Source organism: Micromys minutus, assembly GCF_963924665.1.
Source record: "Micromys minutus genome assembly, chromosome: 8".
Taxonomy (NCBI): domain Eukaryota; kingdom Metazoa; phylum Chordata; class Mammalia; order Rodentia; family Muridae; genus Micromys; species Micromys minutus.
The window spans coordinates 11,580,297-11,603,133 of NC_137977.1; the positions used below are offsets into that span (position 1 = coordinate 11,580,297).

At 39.9% G+C, this 22,837-nt stretch overlaps 1 protein-coding gene across 16 annotated transcripts in view; it reads left to right on the plus strand.

Moving 5' to 3' along the window:
• The window catches only part of DTNA (dystrobrevin alpha), a 230,065-nt gene that overhangs the window by 171,354 nt on the left and 35,874 nt on the right, over positions 1-22,837 (plus strand). For 9 of the 16 annotated variants that reach the window (XM_080919884.1, XM_080919894.1, XM_080919896.1 and 6 more), the window contains exons 11-15: positions 5,299-5,382; positions 11,001-11,078; positions 11,629-11,721; positions 20,355-20,442; positions 20,929-21,026. In XM_080919884.1, the coding sequence (XP_080776010.1) occupies positions 5,299-5,382; positions 11,001-11,078; positions 11,629-11,721; positions 20,355-20,442; positions 20,929-21,026 (441 nt within the window). Of the gene's footprint in view, positions 1-5,298; positions 5,383-6,635; positions 6,904-11,000; positions 11,079-11,628; positions 11,722-20,354; positions 20,443-20,928; positions 21,027-22,837 lie in introns of those variants that run through there. The other 7 variants (XM_080919893.1, XM_080919895.1, XM_080919885.1 and 4 more) reach the window with 4 other exon arrangements.

The window sequence follows — 22,837 nt, forward strand, 5'->3', positions numbered from 1 at the left end:
CGGGGAAAATGCTCTTGCCTTCAAGAGCCAGGGGTTTCATGTACAGGCAACAAAATGACAGTCGGGCATGAATTAGTTCTTAAGTGGAAATGAACAGGTGGTGACATTTTGGTGTTTCGTTCAGTACGTGTGGCTAACTATTCATTGCTTGTAAATGCTGCTGTCATTAACGGTGTCTTCTGCTCCACTCCCTTGCTGCCAAAAGTGATACCTGGTAAGTGACACACCCCCCCATACTTACATTAACAACCCTAGTGATAAGCCACTGTGAGACTGAAAACTCATGGCAGCCAATCCTGCCTTCACCTGAACCTTGGTACCTACGAGGAGAAAGTCAATGTTAGATTTTTGTAAGTTCTCTGCTAAGATGTATACAGCAAAAAACCTTTGCACGTTACCTCTGAGAGTCATTAATCATATGGGGTTGTTTTATTTTATTATAAATAGACACATTTGCCATTTCTCACATAGTGCTTACACTAAGGAGCGTAACTTGTCATGCGGTGATAGAGGGAGGTAGGAACTTCAGTTACTCTCAAAGCTTTCATTTTCTGCTCAGAGTTCAGTGGATTGAGTGGAGCCCCTTAATCTGAAGCAATTTATGAAGAAACTCCAACTCGAGTTTTGTGGTGACCAGTTTCGATAAAGAAAATTGGCCAGGCTAATTGCAAAGCACTTGGAATTCATTTGTTTTCCGTCTCCTAGATATGGAGAGAAATGGGAAAGGGGTTTTCTTTTCCTTTTGTCAAAATAAAACAAGAAATGTGGTGTCAATTTCAACTTTCTACAAAGCTACAGTGAACATTGTTTGCCCCGATTGCTGTTTTAAATCTAATTTGCCCACCTTCCTCATGACAGAGGGCATATAATCATTATTAAGTGCAATAATCATCCCTCCGGTAAAATTCAGTTATTCGCATTAAAGCACAGTTAGTTTTAACAACTCTTACGTTGTCCCCTTCTCACAGGGGTGCATCCTAGGGAAGTATCCAGAACTCTGAGATTGTTTGATGAGCCCTGGCTGACATATCTGGAACGGGTGACACAATGACTCTTCTGTCCTGGCCTGGTACCAAAGCAACATATGCCACACAAAACCTTAGAATGTAGTTCAGGTTCACATACAAGGAAGAAGCTTCAGTGAATGTTTACAGTCAGTGCTGACTTTCAAACCTTCAAGACATCACATCAAACAGAAGGAACAAGTCCGCTCCCTGTTGTTAAAGGGAAAAATCCGAAACTAACTTGCGTGAATGTAAGCCATGTACATTAGCTAACTGTTAACTCCTTACACTGATACAACTCAGGTCTCATCTCCAAAATATTCTATACTGTCAACTTCAAAAGTAGCCTTATAGTAAAACTAAAATTTCCTCTTGGATCTTGAAATGCAACTCAGGCAGTACAGTGCTTGCCTAGAATGCACAAAGCCAGGATAGATTCTCAGTACCACACAAGTGGCACATGTGTGTGATCCCAGCATGCATGTGGTGAACATGGGAGAAGCAGAAGTTTGAGGTGATTCTCAGTAACATAGTGACTTTGAGGCTAGCCTGGGATACACAGGAGCCCATATCAATAGGCAAATAAATAAATAAATGTTTCCTTATCTTCTATGTTGTAAAATATTATTCAACATCTTACATTAACCTAACATAAGAAAAATGTCTAGGGGGTAACATAGGGATTTTCTGGGCCTATGGTTTTCTCTGACGTGAGACATACATGGTAAAGACAATGATAAGACAAAATGGAGACAAAACAAAGAAAAACAGACCCAATTCGAGTGGTGTAGAGAGACATGGGCAATTCTGAGGAACACTGGTCACTATTTTCTCTCCCTCCTGTTATTATAATGAAGCTAAAAGTTGGCACTCCATAGCTTGGAATAGCCAAGGAGCAGAAAGGGGCTCTTGTATACTGCTTCATTGCCTGGACACACAGAGGACAAATAAAGCCACATGGGACTTTTAACGTGAAGGGGTGGTTAATTTTGTCAAATGCTTTCTCAGCATCTAGTGAGATGATCATATGGTTTTTTTCTTTGAGTTTGTTTATATGGTGGATTACGTTGATGGATTTCTGTATATTAAACCAGCCCTGCATCCCAGGGATGAAGCCTACTTGATCATGGTGAATGATCATTTTGATGTGTTCTTGGATTCCGTTTGCAAGGTTTTTGTTGAGTATTTTTGCATCAATATTCATAAGTGAGATTGGTCTGAAGTTCTCTTTCCTTGTAGGGTCCTTGTGTGGTTTTGGAATGAGGGTTATTGTAGCCTCAAAAAATGAGTTAGGTAGTGTTCCCTCGGATTCTATTTTGTGGGATAGTTTGGAGAGTACTGGTATTATGTTGTCTATAAATGTCTGATAAAACTCTGCACTGAACCCATCTGGACCTGGGCTTCTTTTGGTTGGGAGGCTTTTGATGACCGCTTCTATTTCTTTAGGTGTTATGGGATTGTTTAGATGGTATACCTGATCCTGGATTAACTTTAGTATCTGGTATCTGTCTAGGAATTCATACATTTCCTCCAGATTTTCCAGCTTTGTTGAGTATAGGGTTTTGTAGTAGGATCTGATGATTTCTTGAATTTCCTCTGTTTCAGTTGTTATGTCCCCACTTTCCTTTCTGATTTTGTGAATTTAGATACGCTCTCTTTGCCCTCTAGTTAGTCTGGCTAAGGGTTTATCAACCTTGTTAATTTTCTCAAAGAACCAGCTCTTGATTTTGTTGATTCTTTGAATGGTTCTTTTTGTTTCTATTTGGTCATTTTCTGCTCTGAATGTGATTATTTCTTGCTGTCTATTCCTCTTGGGTGTATCTGCTTCCTTTTTATTCTAGAGATTTAAACTGTGCTGTCAAGTTGCTAGTGTATGCTCTCTCCAGTTTCTTTTTGGAAGCACTCAGAGCTATGAGTTTTTCTCTCAGTGCTGCTTTCATTGCATCCCATAGGTTTGGGTATGTTGTGTTTTCATTTTCATTAAATTCTAGAAAATCCTTAATTTATTTCTTTATTTCTTCTTTGACACTGCTATTGTTTAATAGAGCACTGTTTAGTTTCCATGTGTATATGGGCTTTTTGTTGTCTTTGTTGTCATTAAAGACCAGCCTTAGACCATAGTGATCTGATAGGATACATGGGAGTATTTCAATCTTCTTATATCGATTGAGGCTTGTTTTGTGACTGATTATATGGTCAGTTTTGGAGAAGGTGCCATGAGGTGCTGAGAAGGTGTATTCTTTTGTTTTAGGATGAAATGTTCAGTAGATGGCTATTAATTCCAACGGATTCAGAACCTCCAATTGGTTTCACTGTGTCCTTGTTCACTTTCTGTTTCGATGATCTGTCCATTAATGAGAGTGGGGTGTTGAGGTCTCCCACTATTATTTTGTGGGGTGCAATGTATTTTTGAGCTTTAGTAGGATTTTTTTTTTCATGGATATGGGTGCTCTTGCATTTGGAGCATATATGTTACGGATTGAGAGTTCCTCCTGACAAATTTTCCCTGTTAATAAAAAGTGTCCTTCCTTATCTTTTTTTGATAACTTTTGGTTGAAAATCTACTTTATTCGATATTAGAATGGCTACTCCAGCTTGTTGCTTGGGGCCGTTTGCTTGCAAGCTTTTTCCCCAACCTTTTAAAATGAGATAGTGTCTATCTTTGACTCTGAGATGAGTTTCCTGTATGCAGCAAAATGCTGGATTCTGTTTTTATATCCAGTCTGATAGCCTATGTCTTTTTATTGGGAATTGAGTCCATTTATGTTAACAGATATTAAAAAGTAATGGTTGCTGTTTCCTGCTATTTTTGCTTTTAAAGGTAGAATTATGCCTGTGTGTCTTTCTTCTTTTGGTTTTCTTGCTTAGGTATTTTCTTGTTTTTACTAAAATGTAGTTTCCCTCCTTGTATTGGGTTTTCCACCTATAATTCGTTGTAGTGCTGGATTTGTGGTCAGATATTGTGTAAAGTTAGATTTGCCTTGGAAAATCTTCGTCTCGCCATCTATGGTGATTGATAGTTTTGCTGGCTATAGCAGCTTGGGCTGACACTTGTGTTCTCTCAGGGTCTGCAGGATATCTGTCCAGGATCTTCTAGCTTTCATAGTCTCTGTTGAGAAGTCGGGTGTGATTCTGATTGGTCTGCCTTTATATGTTACATAATCTTTTTCCCTTACTGCTTTTAGTATTCTTTCTTTGTTTTGGGTGTTTGGTGTTTTGACTATTATGTGTCAGGAGGTATTTCTTTTCTGGTTCACTCTATTTGGAGTTCTGAAGGCTTCTTTTGTGCTCATGGTCATCTCATTCTTTAGGGTATGGAAGTTTTCTTCTACGATTTTGTTGAAGATATTTACTGTGCCTCTTAGTTAATATTCTTTTCCCCCTTCTATTCCTATTATCCTTAGGTTTGGTCTTCTCATTGTGTCCTGGATTTCCTGGACATTTTGGGTTAGGATTTTGGCTTTTTCATCTTCTCTAACTGTTTTGTCTATGTTTTCAGTGTTGTCTTCTGCCCCTGAGATTCTCTCTTCCATCTTTTGTAGTCTATTGGAAATGCTTGCTTCTGTGACTCCTGATTTTTTTTTTTAGGTTTTCTACCTCCAGTGTTGTCTCTTTTAATGTTATCTTTATTGTTTCCATTTCCATTTTAAATTTCTTCTTCAATCCTTCATCTCTTTGGTTCTGTTTTCCTCTAGTTCTGTGATTTCTTTGAGTGTTTTTCGTTTCCTCTTTAGAAGCTTTTATTTCTTTATGCTTTTCCTCCCATTCTTGTTTAAGGATCTCCATCATCATCTTGAGGTATGATTTCAGCTCTGAGTCTTCTTTTTCTGGAATGTTTGGCATTCCACTGTTCACTATGATGGGAGAGCTGGGTTATGATGTTGCCAGGTTGTCTTGGTTTCCATTGGGTAAGTTCTTTCACTTTCCTCTTGCCATCTTGTCTGTGATTATACATGATCTTGTTGTCAGTGATTGGTTCCTCTCTCTCCCATGTACCTAGCCTGTGTCCCTGGATTTCCACTGTTCTTGGTGGCAGATGGCCTGAGCATTTGGTCCACACACATGGGCCCCTCTGAGTGGAAACTGGGTCCCTATGGCAGAGTTCCTGCTCTCTTGAACCAATCTGGGGGGGCGCTCTTTCCAAGCGCTTAGCCCAGAAGTCTCTGTGCCCCCGGCTACTCTCAGCGCAAGCTCACCAGGCCTCCGTCCCTGGATCTCCGCTGTTCCCAGTAGCCAGGAAGTGTTAATCTGGAACTTGGCCTTAACTTTCTGTGCACACTGTGTTTTCTTTTAGGCCCCCGAGACCTGTGACCAGCATGAATGACTCACTCTTCTCCCACTCTGTTCCCTCCTCAGGAAGTCCTTTCATCACCAGGAGGTAAGTCCCCAATCCTCTCACTAAATATGACTTCCCCTTTTTCAATAAGCTTGATTCTATAGTGAGACCATCAACCTGCTGTAAGCCAAGTGCAGAATAATCAGTTATTGAAAAAAGTTTGCTAATGGCCATTGCTGTTCTCGGGTTTCCTCACGTGGACATATGTATAGGGTTGGGTTGTCTCTGGAGGTTTATACAACTTCTAAAAGTGTGCATTATATCCTACCCTGCAGTAAGGATGCTGGGTATGTTTTCTGTTTTACTAAACAAAATTATGTTTCTGACCCTTGGAACGGCCTGGGAAACACTGGAATCTCATGATGTAGTGGTGTATTATCTTAGAGTCTAAATGACTTGTTATTTAAGACTCAGATATAAGTGAATACTCTTCTGGGTCATCTCCAGAGTTCCTAGGGCCAGGACTACAGACCAAACCTAGAATACAGTTTTCATATAAGTAGTTACATGGATACTATCAAGAATTTTTCTAAGATGTGGTTATGTGTATCCTCTTTTTACACAAAATCTATCCCATGTACTCAAGGAACAGGAGACCCATGTACTTTTTTAGCATTTTGTTAGGAACACGCGGGGCTCAAGAGGTGCTTTGGTTCACTTGGTAAAGTGTCATAATATTGGTGAGTTATTTTGTGAATACCTGAAGAGTCTCACAGGAAAGCAAAAAGAAAGGTCAGAAAAACAGCCAAGGGACTCAACATTAGACACCAACGGCCCTGCAGCATGATCCCTCTTTCATAGTAGGTGCCAACTTCCCTGCACAATGTTCTAGCATATTCTAAAGAGGGTTTAAGTGATAAAGACCGATCAAGTCCACCTTTCTTTTGCCTTGCATCCTGTATATGCCCATCAGCTAGAGGCTGAGATGAAAAAACTCCCTAGAATTACAGTAAGCAGAACAAAGAGAAGGTGTTTCTCCACAGTGTTTGCAATAAATAAATGAAATATGCCATGAACAATGAGACATTTATACCCAGAACACACAGAGAAATATAATGAGAGGTAGGCATTTTAAAATGTCTCATGACCATCCATTTCATAACCATCAACACGTAAAGCCATCTTTCCTAAAGGAATCGTATAGTCAACAGGGGATACAGGCCTATGCGTCTATCTACTGAAGACTTGATACACTGCTTAGAAAGATACTGTGCACTCTAGGAAGCTCTGCATTCTGCAAACTCCACCTCAAGGCAGACCCCATCCTTACTGAAGGTCATTTTATATCATTTCAGCTCTGACGGCGCTTATGGTGGATGCGTCTAGATGGATAACATGACTTCCTGTTTCCTAAAATATTTCTTAACACCTTGAGCTTTTCTGCTTCTTCTATTAACCCAGAGTTCGGTTGCTTTCCTTTCTTCCTATTTTCAGCCCTCTTGTCTTGTCCCCTATGAACCACAGATTTCTATATAACGTGTGGTTCTTATCATTGTCAAGACTGGAGTTTACTTTCTGTTTTTAGGGCGCTACTCAATAAAACTGTATACACTGAACATCTACTCTCTCTGAGTGAGCCTCACTCTGTCTGTTGAAGGTTTCATCGACTACACACCTCGGGTCACCCGAACAGTTAAGAGCATCTAGCTCCACAGCTAAGCCTTTACCCAGAAAGCTATATCCAAAATCTTAAGCTTGGGGCAGTGTTAGGAGCCCCCCATTATGAGTCTTTAATGATAGTAACCATTAAACAGTTGCTGAAAAGCTAATGTCTCAACCTCAGTATCAAAATTTTAGTCCTCTAGTGGAGACACTGAGTCTTCACGGGAAGGTTTAACGGATTTCTCAGCCCTTCCTTTTCTTTCTTATTATTTTATAATTTTCATAGCTTTGTGTGTCTACGTGATGTATGTATACAAAGAGTATCAAGCTGGGTCATATATCATTTGCAAGACCCTGGAAGGTTGATTCCTTAATTTATTTCTTGAGGAATGGTCCAATACTGAGTGATCAAGGCAATAACAAGAGCTTCCACCTAGACCTGGTGCAACTAAAAGTCTTAAAACATTTATGTCCCACTGAACCTGGGCCATCTTCTTGTCAAAGAAGATGGTCTGGTTCACACTGAAGAGGTGAGTTTGGAGCCAGTTGCTTACTGCTAATGCTTCATTTCTCCCACTTGCTGCCACTCTTATTGGCCAATCTGCCTTCTTTACTACCACACACGGTAGAGATGATGCAACTACATCATGCCGAAGGCATTCGTTAAAGGTTCTCTTCCTTCTATAACTAGAGGCAGAATGAAACACAACCTAGAACTTGGTCCCTATTTCCATCACATCCCAACAGCCCCTTTATAGTGCCAGTCAGTTTTAGGGAAATGTGTATGGCTACCCTGTTTATCCTGTGCTGTCAGGCATCTGTAATGTGACTTAGGGACCTTAACCATCTGAGAAGGGGTGATAAGACCGTGGGTAAGCTGAAATCAACACCGCAAGAGCCTCTCTACAAACCCCTGGTGTCACCTCCTCCGGTCCTTTCCCAGGCTGCCACTTTGCTCTTCAGAAGGTATCAAGATGTGTCCTTGAAGTCCTTTGACATTCTAGTGACCTGCCTCATGTAGATTTATGAGTGTGGAGCTCTGGTCCTGCCATCATGAGCTGCATCCCCTGTTGTCACATCCTTTCCCAGCCAGACACTCGGGCCCCCTTTCCATTTAGGTTAGAACTGAGCCAAACAACAAATTCATGAACCAATTCACCTCATTCATTTTCCTGACTATAAACTACATCCCTAAACTAGATTGTTTTCTTGTAAATACACACGAAAGCACAGCTGGATCGATGAAAGTCTATCATCAGCACAAGAATGTGGCTGGCCAGCAGTGTGACCTAAGTTTATGAGAGATGGTATAGCATTATCATTGCAAAGACAGCAAAGACTCACCACAATGCCAGACGCAAAGCCCCTTTCTCCCCTTCACTGCCCACAGTGGCAAGCTCCACAAGGTCAGCTTTCTCTTTCAGCATCATGCCTTCTTTGTAAAATCTTCAGTGTCTGCCCAAATCCCCTGCTTAGTGACTGAATGAGAGGTATCTACCTCTTCCCCATGTTAATTAAATGGCTTTAATTGTGGCCTATTTTCTTCCCTATCCACAATGCCACTCGAAAGTATGGATGGCTAATTTCTTTTTCTCTTAATAATAAGAGCATGGTTTAAAGACTTCACAAGCATTTTCATAGTTATAACTTCTTAAAGGGTAATATTCACACAAAAAATAACAATGCTGGCTATTTATATATGGCACCTAGCTAGATCACTTTCTTCTTTAAATGTTAGAAAATTGCTTATAAAAATTATATAGCGTTCTGAATACGGAGTAATAACTCTTTTCCGTTTTTTATTACTGTCATTGCAATACCTGTGCAAAAGGGGGCCCACAGAGGGGCCCACTGTGTCACACCCAACCACCTCCTCAGTCCTGGTTCTTCCCAGCAGGACAACCTTTATGTGACATTTTCCTTGCCTGACTCGTTGATCATTTCTTTTTCTGGCTTATTTTCAGTCAAAATCGACTAATTTCCTGTGCCTGTTTTATTCTTTTCAAATATTTCTGCTCACCCAAAGATCCTTTGGCCTAGTCTTTAATCTGACTTAAAGGGATCACAGTATGCTATAGGCATCTGTGATTCATTCATCGAAAGTGCTTTTAAAAAAACTCAGGTTTTGCTTCTGAGAGGCACAGTTCACCCATGGCTGACGTTTGTCTAATATTAGAACTCAGCCATCTTCAGGGGACAAGGTTTAAAGAAATGTTTGGTGGAATAATGGACCATAACAGCAACCATCAGCTACAGAGAGTCAAAGTGATTATTGGCCTTGATGTGAAATTCCCATTATAGAGGATAAAGGTCAACATCTTGGAAAAGATCATTAAGGCCATAAGAAAACCAGGTCCTCCTAGAACATTAATGTCATGTATCAGTTTTAAAGTCACAGTGATCTGTTACAGGCATGGAGACAGTTATTAATAATGATGCACTTTAAGGTTGGTGGAGTAGTAGATTCTAAATATTACAAGTATAGAAAATAACTGTGTGAAATGATGACTATGCTAATTATCTTGATTTAGTCATTCATTGATGTACATTAAACATCACATTCTGCCCCCTTTTCTGATTTATTCTTAAAGTCAATTTTATATATGTACTGTTATCCTTTCTAAACACAGCAACACTTAATGTAATGATGTTTTCTTAACAGTCTGAGCAAACATGGTTATCTGCTAGACTCTTAATTTGTGATACAACCTAAAAAACTGTACATTTTCCCACAACTTTAACTACTTTGTAATACCTTGTATTGACAGGGCCTAGAATATATGTGTGTATCTGTGTGTGTGTTATGCGAATATGTTGTAGACATGATTTATTAGAACTTCCTAGAAATTATTATGACTCATAGTTTAGATCCCAACTGTTAAATATTTGACTAGAGAGAAGGGTCAGTAGTTAAAAGTATTGCTGTACTCGTACAGGGCTAGGATTTGGTTCTAAGCACCCATGTGGTGGCTCACAACCACATGTAACTTCAGTTGTGGCCTTGAGACTAATTCATAAATGTGGTGCATAGACATAGAAGCAGACAAAGTACCACAAAAAATGAACCTTTAAACACAGTCAGAAATTAACCTTGTAAACATAGAGAATTTAATTTTGTATTTCTTACAAACATGAGAACTTAGTTTTAAGCATGCCATTACATAAGCTACATCACAAAGGGTTGGCCTTTTAAAAAAATGCTAAAAATCTTAAAAACTGTCATTTAAATTAAACAGAAAATTTCCACTTCCTCTTAATAAATGTAAAATGCCAAATTATTTTAATCTACCCCTTACATATCTATCAATATTCATATAAGAAATGTCAGCATTATTAAAAATGCTCTGAACTACATTTCTTTTTATCTGAAATCTCTCTTTGTAGCTTCATAGCCCAGAGCAGGTAACTTACATTGCTGAGAACAGTGAACATATCTGGTATGGCTGCCATCTCTAGGTAATACTCAAGTTTGTGCTCAAAGGTAACTGAAGATTTAGAGAGCTCAGAGAAACTAACTTCTTGTTAAATTTTGTGTGTGGGTGTGTGACCATGGATGAACATGATCACCTGTGTTCTGGTGCCCAGAGAAGCAAAAGAAGCCATATTCCCAGAGTAAATGTCACAGATCGCTGTGAGACGCATGGTGTGTCTGTTGGGAACCAAACCTGGGTCCTCTGAGAGAGATGGGCATGCTTTTGATAGCTGAGCCATCTCTCCTTCCTGGAAGCAAACTTCTTAAAAGGCATCGAAACACTGGTAGAATTTTATGAACTATTGAGATGTTCCCATCGTACCCTGAAATAAATGTTAGATGGGTTCTCCTGTCTAGCCATGAGAGATATGTGCTCCTTGTTAAGCAAATACCAGAGGTCAACTCTGCATTCATGGTAGCTGTTATGGTTTCTTCTCTTAGATAAACTATATGAAAATCTGGAGATATCTTGAGCCATCTGTCCACACAGGGTGTAAATCTAGACTAAGAGTTTGTGGTGCTGGCTTCTATTCTCGATGCGTCGCTGTGTTTACGCTCTTCTTGGCTTTCCCATCTTATTAACCAGCTCTCCTCCCAAGGACAGTGAAGTAGAACAGAACAAAATGCTGGCTAGGGCTGCTCCCGCCTTTCTGAAGGGCAAAGGGTAAGTTCAAGCCAGAGTGTGCTGGGATCCTGAACTAACTCAACTAAAGATGGAGTTGCTCTTGTAAATGGTTTGCATGAGAAAGACTGAGCTAGATAAAGGCTGTCTTATAACTCACTAACAGCACCAAGTCTTGATTCTAAGTGGACACACTTGTGTGATTACTTTCTCTACTTCCACTTTTCTTTTGTTTTATTTTTTATAATTTACATAATTTAATTTTATAACCCAACTATCCAGAAGATATTTAATCTTTGTTGTAATGCATTCTGGTATGTTTTCCGTGCAGAACAGTCCCTTGATCTTTGTGGATAAAGAATGCAAATCTTTTTTTTCTAAAAAGGAAATGCTTAATGTTTTGTAAGCTAGTAGACTGAAGTTGTGGACTCCCTTGCCTGGGTTTTCTGTAGGTTTTTCATGGCACATCACATTCAGTCTCCCTTTACTTGCCTGGTTCTCCGTGTGCTTTTTCTACCACAGACTCGTTCCTCCTGTGTCTGCGTGTTCTGTCCACCTCTCTCAATTCTCCTTTCCCTCTACCCTGTTTTAGGATACATTACAGCCTGAACGTGGCAGACAGGCTAGCTGATGAACATGTTCTCATTGGGTTGTATGTCAACATGCTCCGGAACACCCCATCATGGTTAGTGCATCGTGGGTAGGCTTGCTAGCCTATCCCTACAGAGGGGAATAGCCTGGGTTACTGACAAAAAATCTTAGCCAGGAGCTAAGGGGCTGCAAGCCAAAGGTGAACCAGGATCGTTTCTCCTAGGTCAGTTAACTAAAGCTTTTCTAATGTTGTCCTGGGTACTTCACACCTCTGTATCATGGAGTTCTTATCCTTGCTTTGACGTGGCTAATGTGAAAACTGGTGTGACAACTGTTACCACCTAGTAATCATGGGAACCAGGGGCCTACCAGAAGGTTCTATTTCAAGTGTCAGGTTACTACAGGATGGAGGAGGCTCTTATTTCCAGGGTGTAAAAGTCTCCACTGATCTGAGAAGCAATGCATTGCTCATTTCAGATAGGAACAAAACATAGAGGAAGTTATGTGAGCATAAAATGTAAATCATTTGATAGCAATAACATTGAGAAATTGTCTTTCAGTGATTCACTGACAAATGTATTGGAACAGCCATCCTGATGAAACCTGTTTTCAAGTCACATGATCTAAGGCTGATTTCAGATAAATCCAGTATTTTCACATCTCTAGTATTAAGATTATAAACATTTGCAAAGTTTTTTCTCCATTTTACTGTGATGTAGACTATTGATTAAAGTTACTTCACTTTAATAAATATTCAATTAAAGTTTGAATAAAAGTAAAAACAGATTATAGTTTCACTGTATGTATGTTAAGTTCAGTGTCGTTACACAAACATATTTATCAAACCAATTCTTTGCCAACAGTTTCATTTTACTTAAAATCTCCAGTTGTCTCTGAACTGAGGACCCCTGTTTTTCATGATATTATAAATATTAAGGAAGGCTCTGGGTTCAGTCTGCATTTATGTGGTTTACACCTTCAGCATAGCAGGCTCCTTGCCTCTTCTTTACTGCAAAGCATCTGCTTTAGTACCACTTTAGTGATCAAATACCCGCCAAAAGCAGTAATTTATTTTGGCTCATGGTTTCAGAGAATGTAGTCCATGCTTGTGTAGTTCTGTGTCTCTGGACAAACTGTGAAGCAGAACATCAGGGTGGTAAAAGCACGTGGTCAAGAGTTATTTCATGGCAGGAATCGTGTAGACGAATGGGAATACGGGAAGGTGTCAGGGTAAGATAAATCTTCTGTGGACCTTCCAAGTTGCCTACACCTTCCAACTAGGCACCATCTCGTGCCTTTCATCATTTCCCATAAATAGCATTTTCTGAATCCATCAAAGAATTAATCTGTTTGTTGTTTCAAAGTGTCTAGAATTTAGTGGAAATGTTGTAACGAGCACGCCCAAGTGTTCTCTGCTACCCTGCATATTTCTTAATGCAATCAATCTGATTGTCAAAATCAGCAACCATAGGTAGGGACCTCAGTGGGAAGAAGGGGGTCATTAAGAGTTGGGAGGGGTGGGAATAGGTGGTAGGAAGTGAATGTGGCTACAACACAAAACCCCTTACACTGTCCAAACTTCTTTTATTAATTCTTAAATCCTCATAGCACCCCTTCGTCACATAGCAAACACACATCTGTGCTGTGGCTCTTGCCACACTGTTGCTGGACTCTGTTTCTAGAACATTCTCCTTCTCTGATTGTTCACAATCTTTATCCCTGTTGCTGTTGCTAATACCTTGGACGGTTTTTACAGAATTGATACATGGGAGAATTTTATAATTGTTGAATTAGTGATCCATTATTTGTCTTAATAGGTATAAAATGAACACATTAATTTGTATATTTAATGTGCAACTGTCACACTGGTTTAATTTCATCCTATATTTTACTCCCTGAGCAGTCAGAACTTCAATCTTGCTCAAATCTCCTGAACTTCTAAATTCAGCCGTGTCTATTTTCTCCTAGCTCAGCCTCTCAAAGCTACGTATTACTTTAATCTTATTTACAATAAATGTACTCTCTTCATGTCACACAGTTGAAGCTTAGTACTGAAGTACTTATTAAAAAACCTTATCAGTCATCTTAAAATACAATCAATATGGAGCCAATAAGAAGTCGGCAGTGGTGACCTCACCCTTTCCTCTCCTGAATAGCTCTAAGCGTGCCCAGGCCCTACCACTGCATGACTTTGTCCTTTTCTTTATTAAGGTTGCAGCAGAGAAATCTCCAAAGAGAAAAGTTCAGGGTTTGTTACTTCTCTACATTTTTCCTACTCCAGTCATTAGTTGTATTGACTTGACTGTCACTTTAGACCATAAAGCTGTCCCACAAACACACATGACATCTGCTTGGCAAGAGCCAAGAAGGGTTTGCACCAGAAAACAAAGCAGCCCTCAAACTGATAGAGGGGGTGGACTCAGAACTGCCACATCTGTATTACTTTTGGTTTATTTGTGTCATTGCGAACGAAGTTCATTTTCAGATTGCTCACATGTTCCTCGCTTTCCTTTGTTTAGTCAGAAGTCATGATACTAGACGCGTATTAGCACCAGTGTAGCTAGAGGCCTTCACCGTCAGTTATGGTGAAGTGTTACGATGATGCAATAAGATAATGCTGTAACAAGTAATGTGCATGGCTTCTGATCTTCAGAGCAAGTCCGCGGAGCTCATTCCCACTTATAATAACACGATTTTAGGCAGTTAACCTGAACCCCACGCCCCACCATTTACATAGCTGCTAGCTACATAGTGAATAGAGATTTTATAGGTTGTCTGTCCCAGTTCATAACCATGATACTACACTGCTTCTTGCTAAACCTCCGCCAACACGTGTTACACACAGCTGCCACAGATAGCACCTGCGTCTGGCTGACAGCCTCCACGTGTCTATTTACCAAACCTTCATTTCTTACTGCGTTATTTTTACTCCAAAGAAATACTTCGAGCACATTATCAATAAGCAGAGGAGCTGCTAACATGTCTCCCTTTATGCATTATTACCATGATCTTTACGTTTCTTTCATTCTCACTTTAAGATTTAAAATAGCAAGAATTTTCTCTTTGATCTCTTTTATGGACAAAATAGCCAGAATAATAATCATTATTGATTTATAAACTGTTTCAAAAGGTATAAATGTCTGCAGCACTGCACTATTTAACTTGCTTCTTTAGAAGCTAAACATTCTTTCCATTTTACTAATAAGTTGAACACTGGTGAGGGCTTGCACACAGAAGCACATTCTCTTCCCCTCCTTTGTGAGATTCAGATGCTCTATAGTATCTTAACAGGGTGGGAAACTGGATAATTTCTAAATTCTCTGCTTCCAAGTTAAAGAAACATACTGCTGATGGAATATAAGTTAAGCCAAACAAGTAAGTGGTAGCTCAATAAAAATGTGGGATCATTTCTGAATGGTTTTTAACACTGTGTGGTATGTAAGGACATACTCCAATGAGGGGACTTGCTTCCCTCTCTAAAGCTTATATATATATATATATATATATATATATATATATATATATATATATATATATATATATATATATATATATATAGGCTTAGCAGTGATTTGTAGAAAATATTTCTGGCAGGCAGAACAAAATATTGAAGACAAATCTAGATTATATCTATAATCATGCTGTTCCAATGATTCAGCATGATTCTCAAAACTCCATAAGGGAGAAAGGGGAAATAGCTAAAGACTATCAACTATAATTTGATATCACACTCAGTTGCTGTCTCTTGGTTAGATTCTTGATCTCCTATAACTAGGTTAAAACTGGTCTGTTCTTGTCCTCAAGGACAAGAAATGGTATATCATATTACTAGTAGATTTATTGCTAAGTGGATTTGTAATACAACTTATTTAGAACTGTCCCCCAGGGCTGGAGGTGACGCTCGATCGGTAGAATATTTTCCTAGTGTGTATGAGTCCCGTGGTTTGATCTCCAGCACCACATAAACTAGAAACAGAGGTATAGGCGTAGAGGCAGAAGGCTATGAGGGTTCAAAGTCATACCTAAACAGTCAGTGACTTTGAGGTCATTCTATCTACATGAGACCTTGTCTCAAGAAAAATAAAGCAATAAAATAAAGTCATATTGTGGGAGCCTCTTCTTAAAGGGCACCAGTCATGTTGAATTAGCACCTCTGGCTTATGACTTCATGTAACTTTATCCATTTAAAAGCTTCCTGTAAAAGATAGCTGCAGTCTAAAGTTAGTAGAGTTCTGGGGTGTGATAAATAAACCCATAAGAAGATGCAATTCACTCCATAACATACCCTTAATTCATTTACCTGTGTCTGTGTTTTTAACGTATAGGCTAAAGCTTGACTGAATGCATAACTTTTATTTCAACTTATCAAGTTGTAAACTGAAGGGCTTAATAAAGGAGTTTGAAGGCTTCCCTCTAAGAAGCCACTGTAACAAGTTTATATTGTTGTGATCTAATGATGGTATTTCTTGATGTCTTTTCCTTGCAAACCACTCATTCAAGGGTCCTATGAAAAACTTTAAGGCTTACCTCTTCCCCCTCCAGAATTTAGTCACGTACAAACACTAGGATTACATCATCCTTTTCAACCTCAACTCTCTTATGTTCACTGTTTTCCAATTTATTATTTTCTGTCCATAACATTTTATTCTCAGCCACCTGTAAAATATAGAATATACTCTGATAAAATAATTTTAAAACCTTCCAGGCTGCTGAGATAGTTCATCAGGTTCCATAGCCTGAGTTTGATCCCAGGAACTGATTTCCACAAATTGTCTTGTGATCTCCACATGTGTGCTGTGCCATGTATGAAAACAGACACACACAGATACATGCATGTGCACACACACACATACATAAATATGCATACACAAGCACACATAGAGATACACAAATATACACATGCACACATGCACACACAGAGATGCACACATATTAGTCTTCTACGTAGGAGTTAACAAATAATACCTTCTTAAGTGAGTGACTCATATGCTCAGCAGTTTCCAACTCGTGGGTTGCAACCACTTTGGGGGCTTAACAACCCTTTCAAAGAGGTTGCCTAAGACCATCATAAAAACACAGATATTTACATTACAATTCGTGGAAGTAGCAAAATTACAGTTATGAAGTAGCAACAGTTGGCGGGTCACCACAGCACAAGGAACTGTACTAAAGGGTCACAGAATTAGGAAGGTTGAGAACCACTGCATTGGCTACTTAATGTTAATAGAATAATGCATTGGACTTGATAACCTTAAAATTAATCTGTAGTGTTTTTATCCAATAATAAAAAAGAGAAGTTATTTAAAGATAACATGGAAGTGTTTCTATTGCCTTATAAATTACATCATGGTTTCTCCCGACTGCCCTACCCTACAAGTCAAATCAGGCCCACCATCCCCCCAAAAATAAAATAAATGGAACAGACCTGTGTTCCCAGAAATCTTTGCAAAACCTCAATTTGCTAAGCCCACCCTGACTGGGTGTAACCTGAAATCCCAAGAATGCCATTTGAAATCCCTTGTAAAAAACACTGGCCATGCCTTTAAGGTAAAACTTGAAGAACTTCAATATAGCATCCCTTCATTCCAAAAGCAGCCAGTGGAGCAGGAGTTACCTTTAACACATCATCATCTCAGAGGTTACTGATTGTCAAGCCCTCAAACCAACAGTTAGTGATAGAGAGAATGCTGGGCTTGGTGTTTGTTTTAATGATTTGCAAGTTATTGGTAATTTATTTTCAGCTGTATATAGCTGAGCTCTTGAAATAATGGAATTTATCAGAGGAATGTCCCCTTCACCTGTGATTAATTTGAAGGTCCCAAAAGGCTCATGCAGGCTCATAAATCATTTGTATGCAGAGCCGAGTAATGTATCACCACAGTGTGCATTTACGCCGTACTGGGGGAAGAAAGGCATGGGGTGTGAGTTATCGCTTATGAAACAGCATCTCATATCCTTGTGGCTTGCATTTCCAAGAGGCATTTTATATAACCTTCATACTTTATTTGCTTTCAGGTCATTTATAATAAAAAAAAAAAACTTTTAACATGGAGTTTTTTTTTTAATCAAGGTTCTGTATTATGTATCTATCAAAGCCCTTACAAGTGTTTATGACAAAGTCACTTTCAGGCACTAAGATGGATAGGGATCTTGAGCCCGGAGCACAGACCATGTAGGATTAGGCAGTTATTCTCCAATACACCAACCAGAAATGATAGGCATGTTCAAATCAAACTAAATGGTCTCCTAATAGGTTAGGCATTTGTCTCAAGCAGAAGCAGTGGAGCTTTCCCTTCCTCCTGAAGCTATGAAAAGAAACATGGGCATCTCAAGCCCTGTATCCTGCAGACACTACTTTATAAAATACACATCTACTGTCAAGCATCAACTTTGCAGAAATAATTCTGCCTTATTCTGTTTAAATTATGTCGAGTCAACTTTGGGATTGATATTAAATATAATGTAAGTTCTGCATTCTAGAATTTTCTTATCTCAGGAAAACATCTGTAAAATACCTAAAAGTTATGTTAATATCAAAATTTTTATATGGTCCTTATTTTTTGTATGTAGATTGTCTTATTTAAATTTTTAGTTCTTCTAGATCTTTCTGCTAAGGGATCCTCATAGACCAGGAATATAATCTTCTGAAACATCATCAGAAATTCAGATTCTTGGGTTACTCCCACAAACCTCAGCCAGTCCCACCAATGCCACTAGAGTTCTGGAACAAAAGTTTCACACCCCTGAGTGACATGTCCAGACTCTGAGATAGACCGCTCTGGATGGGTCAGACAGTGGCTGAGTTTGCAAAGAGACAAGAATCATTAATGTGATTCACAAAGCTATCAAGAGGCAAAATGTGTTCCAGGCAGTCGGTGGAACACTGATGGCCTGTGACTTCAGTTGTACAACCAAGAGGAAAAGACTTGTCTGTGGATAAAAATGGATTGGTAAATTGGGGAAATGAGGAATGTTTGCTTATTGTAGCCCCCGGAGGAGGGCTTAGTCTACTCTGTTCAAGATTAAAACTGGTAGGGTTAGCAGGTGGGAGGGATGTAAGTAAGGACAGAGGTAAAAGCCACGGAGGATGTTGCAGATGCCCTGGAAAAATTGTTACAATGATAAGTGTGCAAGGAAACAAGGGCAAGCTCCTAGCTTAGTGCACAGAAAGAGACCTGCTCATCCTCACACTTTAAAACGAAGGCTAAGAGATCATTCTGCCTATTACCCCTATGTGTAAATGTACATGTAGAGTAATTGTGTATTGCTTTATGAATCTGAGTCTTCACCATGGAAAACTATTGGTGGCACTGGCGTAGGAGGGTGTGTTTTCATGAGCAATCATGAGTGTCATGATTAGTTAATTTTTATTTATTTGTTTTATGTATATGAGTGTTTTGCTCACATGTATGTTTCTGCAAAATGTGTGTGCGTCTGTTCCCAGGGACCAGATAGGGTACCAAATCCTCTGGGACTGGAGTTGGTTATAGATGCCATATAGGTGCTGAGAACTGTGTAACGTGAGAGTAACCTCCTAAGAGTAGCCAGTGCTCTTACAGCTGAACAAGCTCTCTGGCCCCTACCATGCTTATTTTAAGAGTAAAAGTAGAAGGGCCAGTGAACAATGATCTAAATACGCTTGGGAACAATAGCCAATTTCTAAGCTTGAGACTGATGTTTTATGTCTTGTTGAACTTCTCTTATGGTCACCTGAAGCTTAACCTCTAGGGAAGAATTTCAGAAGATGAAATCATCTGAAGTATGAGAGGGCCCATACTACTCAGCCTTGCACTTGCCTTCACGGACTCAGTCTGCCTTATTCTAGCGTGAGCATTTTCTATAAATTGATAGAAGCCACTACATATTTTCGATCAATGCCCCTGGATTGCCTGGGTGTGGCATTATTCACAGTCATATAATTCATCTCGTCTAGGGTTTACATTACACTAAAGATTAGCAAATTAAAGCAACAAACGTCATTTCCCAGTTTGACGAAAGAATCTGGGCCTGGCTTAGCAAGCTGCTTTTGACCGAAGGATGTTTGTGGGGTGATGGTCCAGTTGTTTTCTCTTGCCCTGGAATCAAGAACAGCCTCAACCAGTAGGGTTCATTCTCTTGGTTCCTGGTTGGTTTGGACCCTCATCATACTGGCAGATTTATGAAATCCAGATTCCCTCAGGACAAGTACATAAGAGACTAGGACACGCAAGAAATAAAGCACCCAAGATGGAGGTTGAAGCCATATGGTAGAAATGGCACTCCTTTCCTCTGCCATCGTCTGTTCATTAAACAAAGGTCAGCAAGTGCAGATGATACGGAAGGATGTGAGCACCGGCTTCGGGACTCATTGGATCAACAGTAACACAGCCAGGTCTTTGCTCTTCCGTATTTTCTAATATCACTTTTGACATGCATTATTTATGAAATGACATAAGACATTAGAAGCAGTTAAGTTAAAGAGAAAGATATTTTTATATCTTAAACATCAGAAAAGCCATGTCTCTGCTCATCACAGCTTTCTTAGATAATTGAACTGTCTGGACAAGGACTTATTACTGACCTTCCCTGCCACATGTCAGACCACGACCCCAAGTTAAAGACTGATAATCTAAGAGACATTAGGAAAGCCTGAAAATATTTGGCATTGAAAAACCAAAGCCCCTAATGGTGATAGGAAAACATCGGTCTCCCTCGGAGCCCTGACAGCATCCTGTCTCTTTTCTATAGTATGCTTGAAAGTTCAAACCGGCTCGATGAAGAACACAGGCTGATCGCCAGGTACGCCGCACGGCTGGCAGCGGAATCCTCCTCATCTGTAAGTGGAACGGAAGGATGCCCTTGTTGGCCTCGGGGAAACTAACTTCCAATGACCCTAACCGTTGATATCAGTATGCCTGGTGCTAATTAACAAGAGAATTGCTGCTGTTTTCTTGTTTGTGTCTTTGGTGTTATAATTGTTGTATCTTAGTAATGTACTCCAAGCTTTAGAAATATGACAGGCAGAAGAACCAAGGCTCTACAGTAGTGTGATACTCCCAGCTGAAGCCCCACATGCCTCCCTTTGCCCAATCTCATTTCCATACGGGAGCACCTGAGGAAGGGGTGTTCGGCTTGCATTGTGTAGGTATATTTGAGATCTGTAGAATGGTTTGCTCTCAGAAGGAATAACAGTGTAATTTTCTGTCCCTGCCTCCCTCCCATGGAACAGTTTCTTCTTCCTTGTCTGCATATCCCATGATTTCCATCTCACACGTGAGTTCACATCCAGAATATTAACTAACGTCAACTGCATGTTTTTCAGCAGCCCACACAGCAGAGGAGTGCTCCTGACATCTCCTTCACCATTGATGCGAATAAACAGCAAAGGCAGCTGATCGCGGAGCTGGAGAACAAGAACAGGTAGGGCTTGGGGACGTGTGCCGTAAGTCTGGCATTTCTCTGTGCCTGTCTGAGGGAGGTACCTCAGTCTGTAAAGACGGCCTCTGGAACTTCAGTGTGTGTGTGTGTGTGTGAGAGAGAGAGAGAGAGAGAGAGAGAGAGAGAGAGAGAGAGAGAGAGAGAGAGAGAGAGAGAGAGAGAGCTCAATGTCTAAAGTTATCCTACTTATTTTAGCTCCACCTTCTCTGAATGAAATGAAACTTCTCTAAGAGCAGGGGTCATGTAAAAAGCCTACATAGGCCCAGGAGTAGGCCTAAAATTGTAGGTGCTGAATAAATGTGTTTGAATAAGAAGATAATAAGAACCTGAGGCAGAGTTCAAACCCAGTTCTGACAAAGCTCATTGTGGGAAAAACGTACACATTCTATATTCCTTGGAACAACATAAAGTGTCTTAATACTTCAGCCCATTCTTAATGCTGAAGTTACATTGGATGCTGAAGTTATAAAGGGCCAACTGGTCCTGATTTCATGCCTATAGGCCTCAGCCTAACAACTTTAGATAAATGATCAAAATATTATCTAAGATGCTACAGATAAAAATTAAGAGGCTTAGCACATTTCATGTACATAAACACTCTTGTGACTAAATTGTTCTGGGACCAGCCTGTCACCATCAGGAAACTGCAAGTCAGAGTGGATGTAGCACATAATAACTATGACATCGTGACTTTGGAACTACTCCATACCCACCAAGGAGATCTCTCTCACAGGGAGGTCTCTCTAATTTACCATGTGATAGAAAGCAAGAATGAAGGAGGAAGAAAGGAAGCACTATAATGAATTAAGCAACTGGGCAAGGAGGTTATGAAAGTCAGAATTTGTTGAGGGTAGTTACCAGCTTATGGAATGCTATTCTGGTTCAGGTAACACTTGTAACAGATACTGTGTGGAAATACTTGTGTAGAATTGATAAATGTACTTCTTTCAAATGAGCAAAGACACTTAAAAAACCATGTGGGAGTGATGTATGGGTAATAACAGAGAATAGCAGATGCAGGGAACTCAGTGGGTGGCTGAGTAGGAACAGAGGGTATGAAGAAAGCAAGTGAGTGAGCCAGTGAGCCGAGGGTTCAAAGCCAACAGTGTCAAAGAGCAGGTTCCCAGGATGGAAGTGTGGGTGCGTCAGGGATAGAAAGTGGAGAACAAGAGGGGAGGCTTTGCTCAGTATTGTCTTGAAGTTTTACATCAGTTTGAACAGCAGAACATAAGCAGAATGAAAGAAAAAGAAATTTTGTTTTCTTTACAATTATGGCAGTTCCTTTAGAAATCATAGCAAATACTAAAATTGAAATTCCAAAGAGTTCATTTTCTATTTGGTAACAAAGTAAGTTTATAACATATAATGTGAAAGGTTATTCAGATGCGCTGACCTAGAATTAATAACTGTCAATATACCCATAAATGAGTCACTTAAAAATATCAGTGACAGAGCTAAGAAGAAAGGAGAGGAAGGGGAGAACACGGAGGAGAGGAAGGTGGGGACATGGTTATCTCTCCTGGAATTGGGAGACCTGTGGCTGATTAAACTGGTCAAGTCGAAGCTACCCTCCAGAGAAATGTGCTACACAGTCCTTTCTTTCGTGCCGAGTTTCCAGCAGAGACCACCAGACACGCTGCCCTTTTCCCTGTCTTAGTTCCTCTCCTAAGGCACACCCTCGCTGCTAACCAGGAAGGAGCCACCATCTGAAAGAGAGGGCCAAAGTCATGGTTGAAAACAGCCAACCAAGCTTCTGGATGACAGCAGGCAGAAGACTGGCCTTTGCTTTAAGA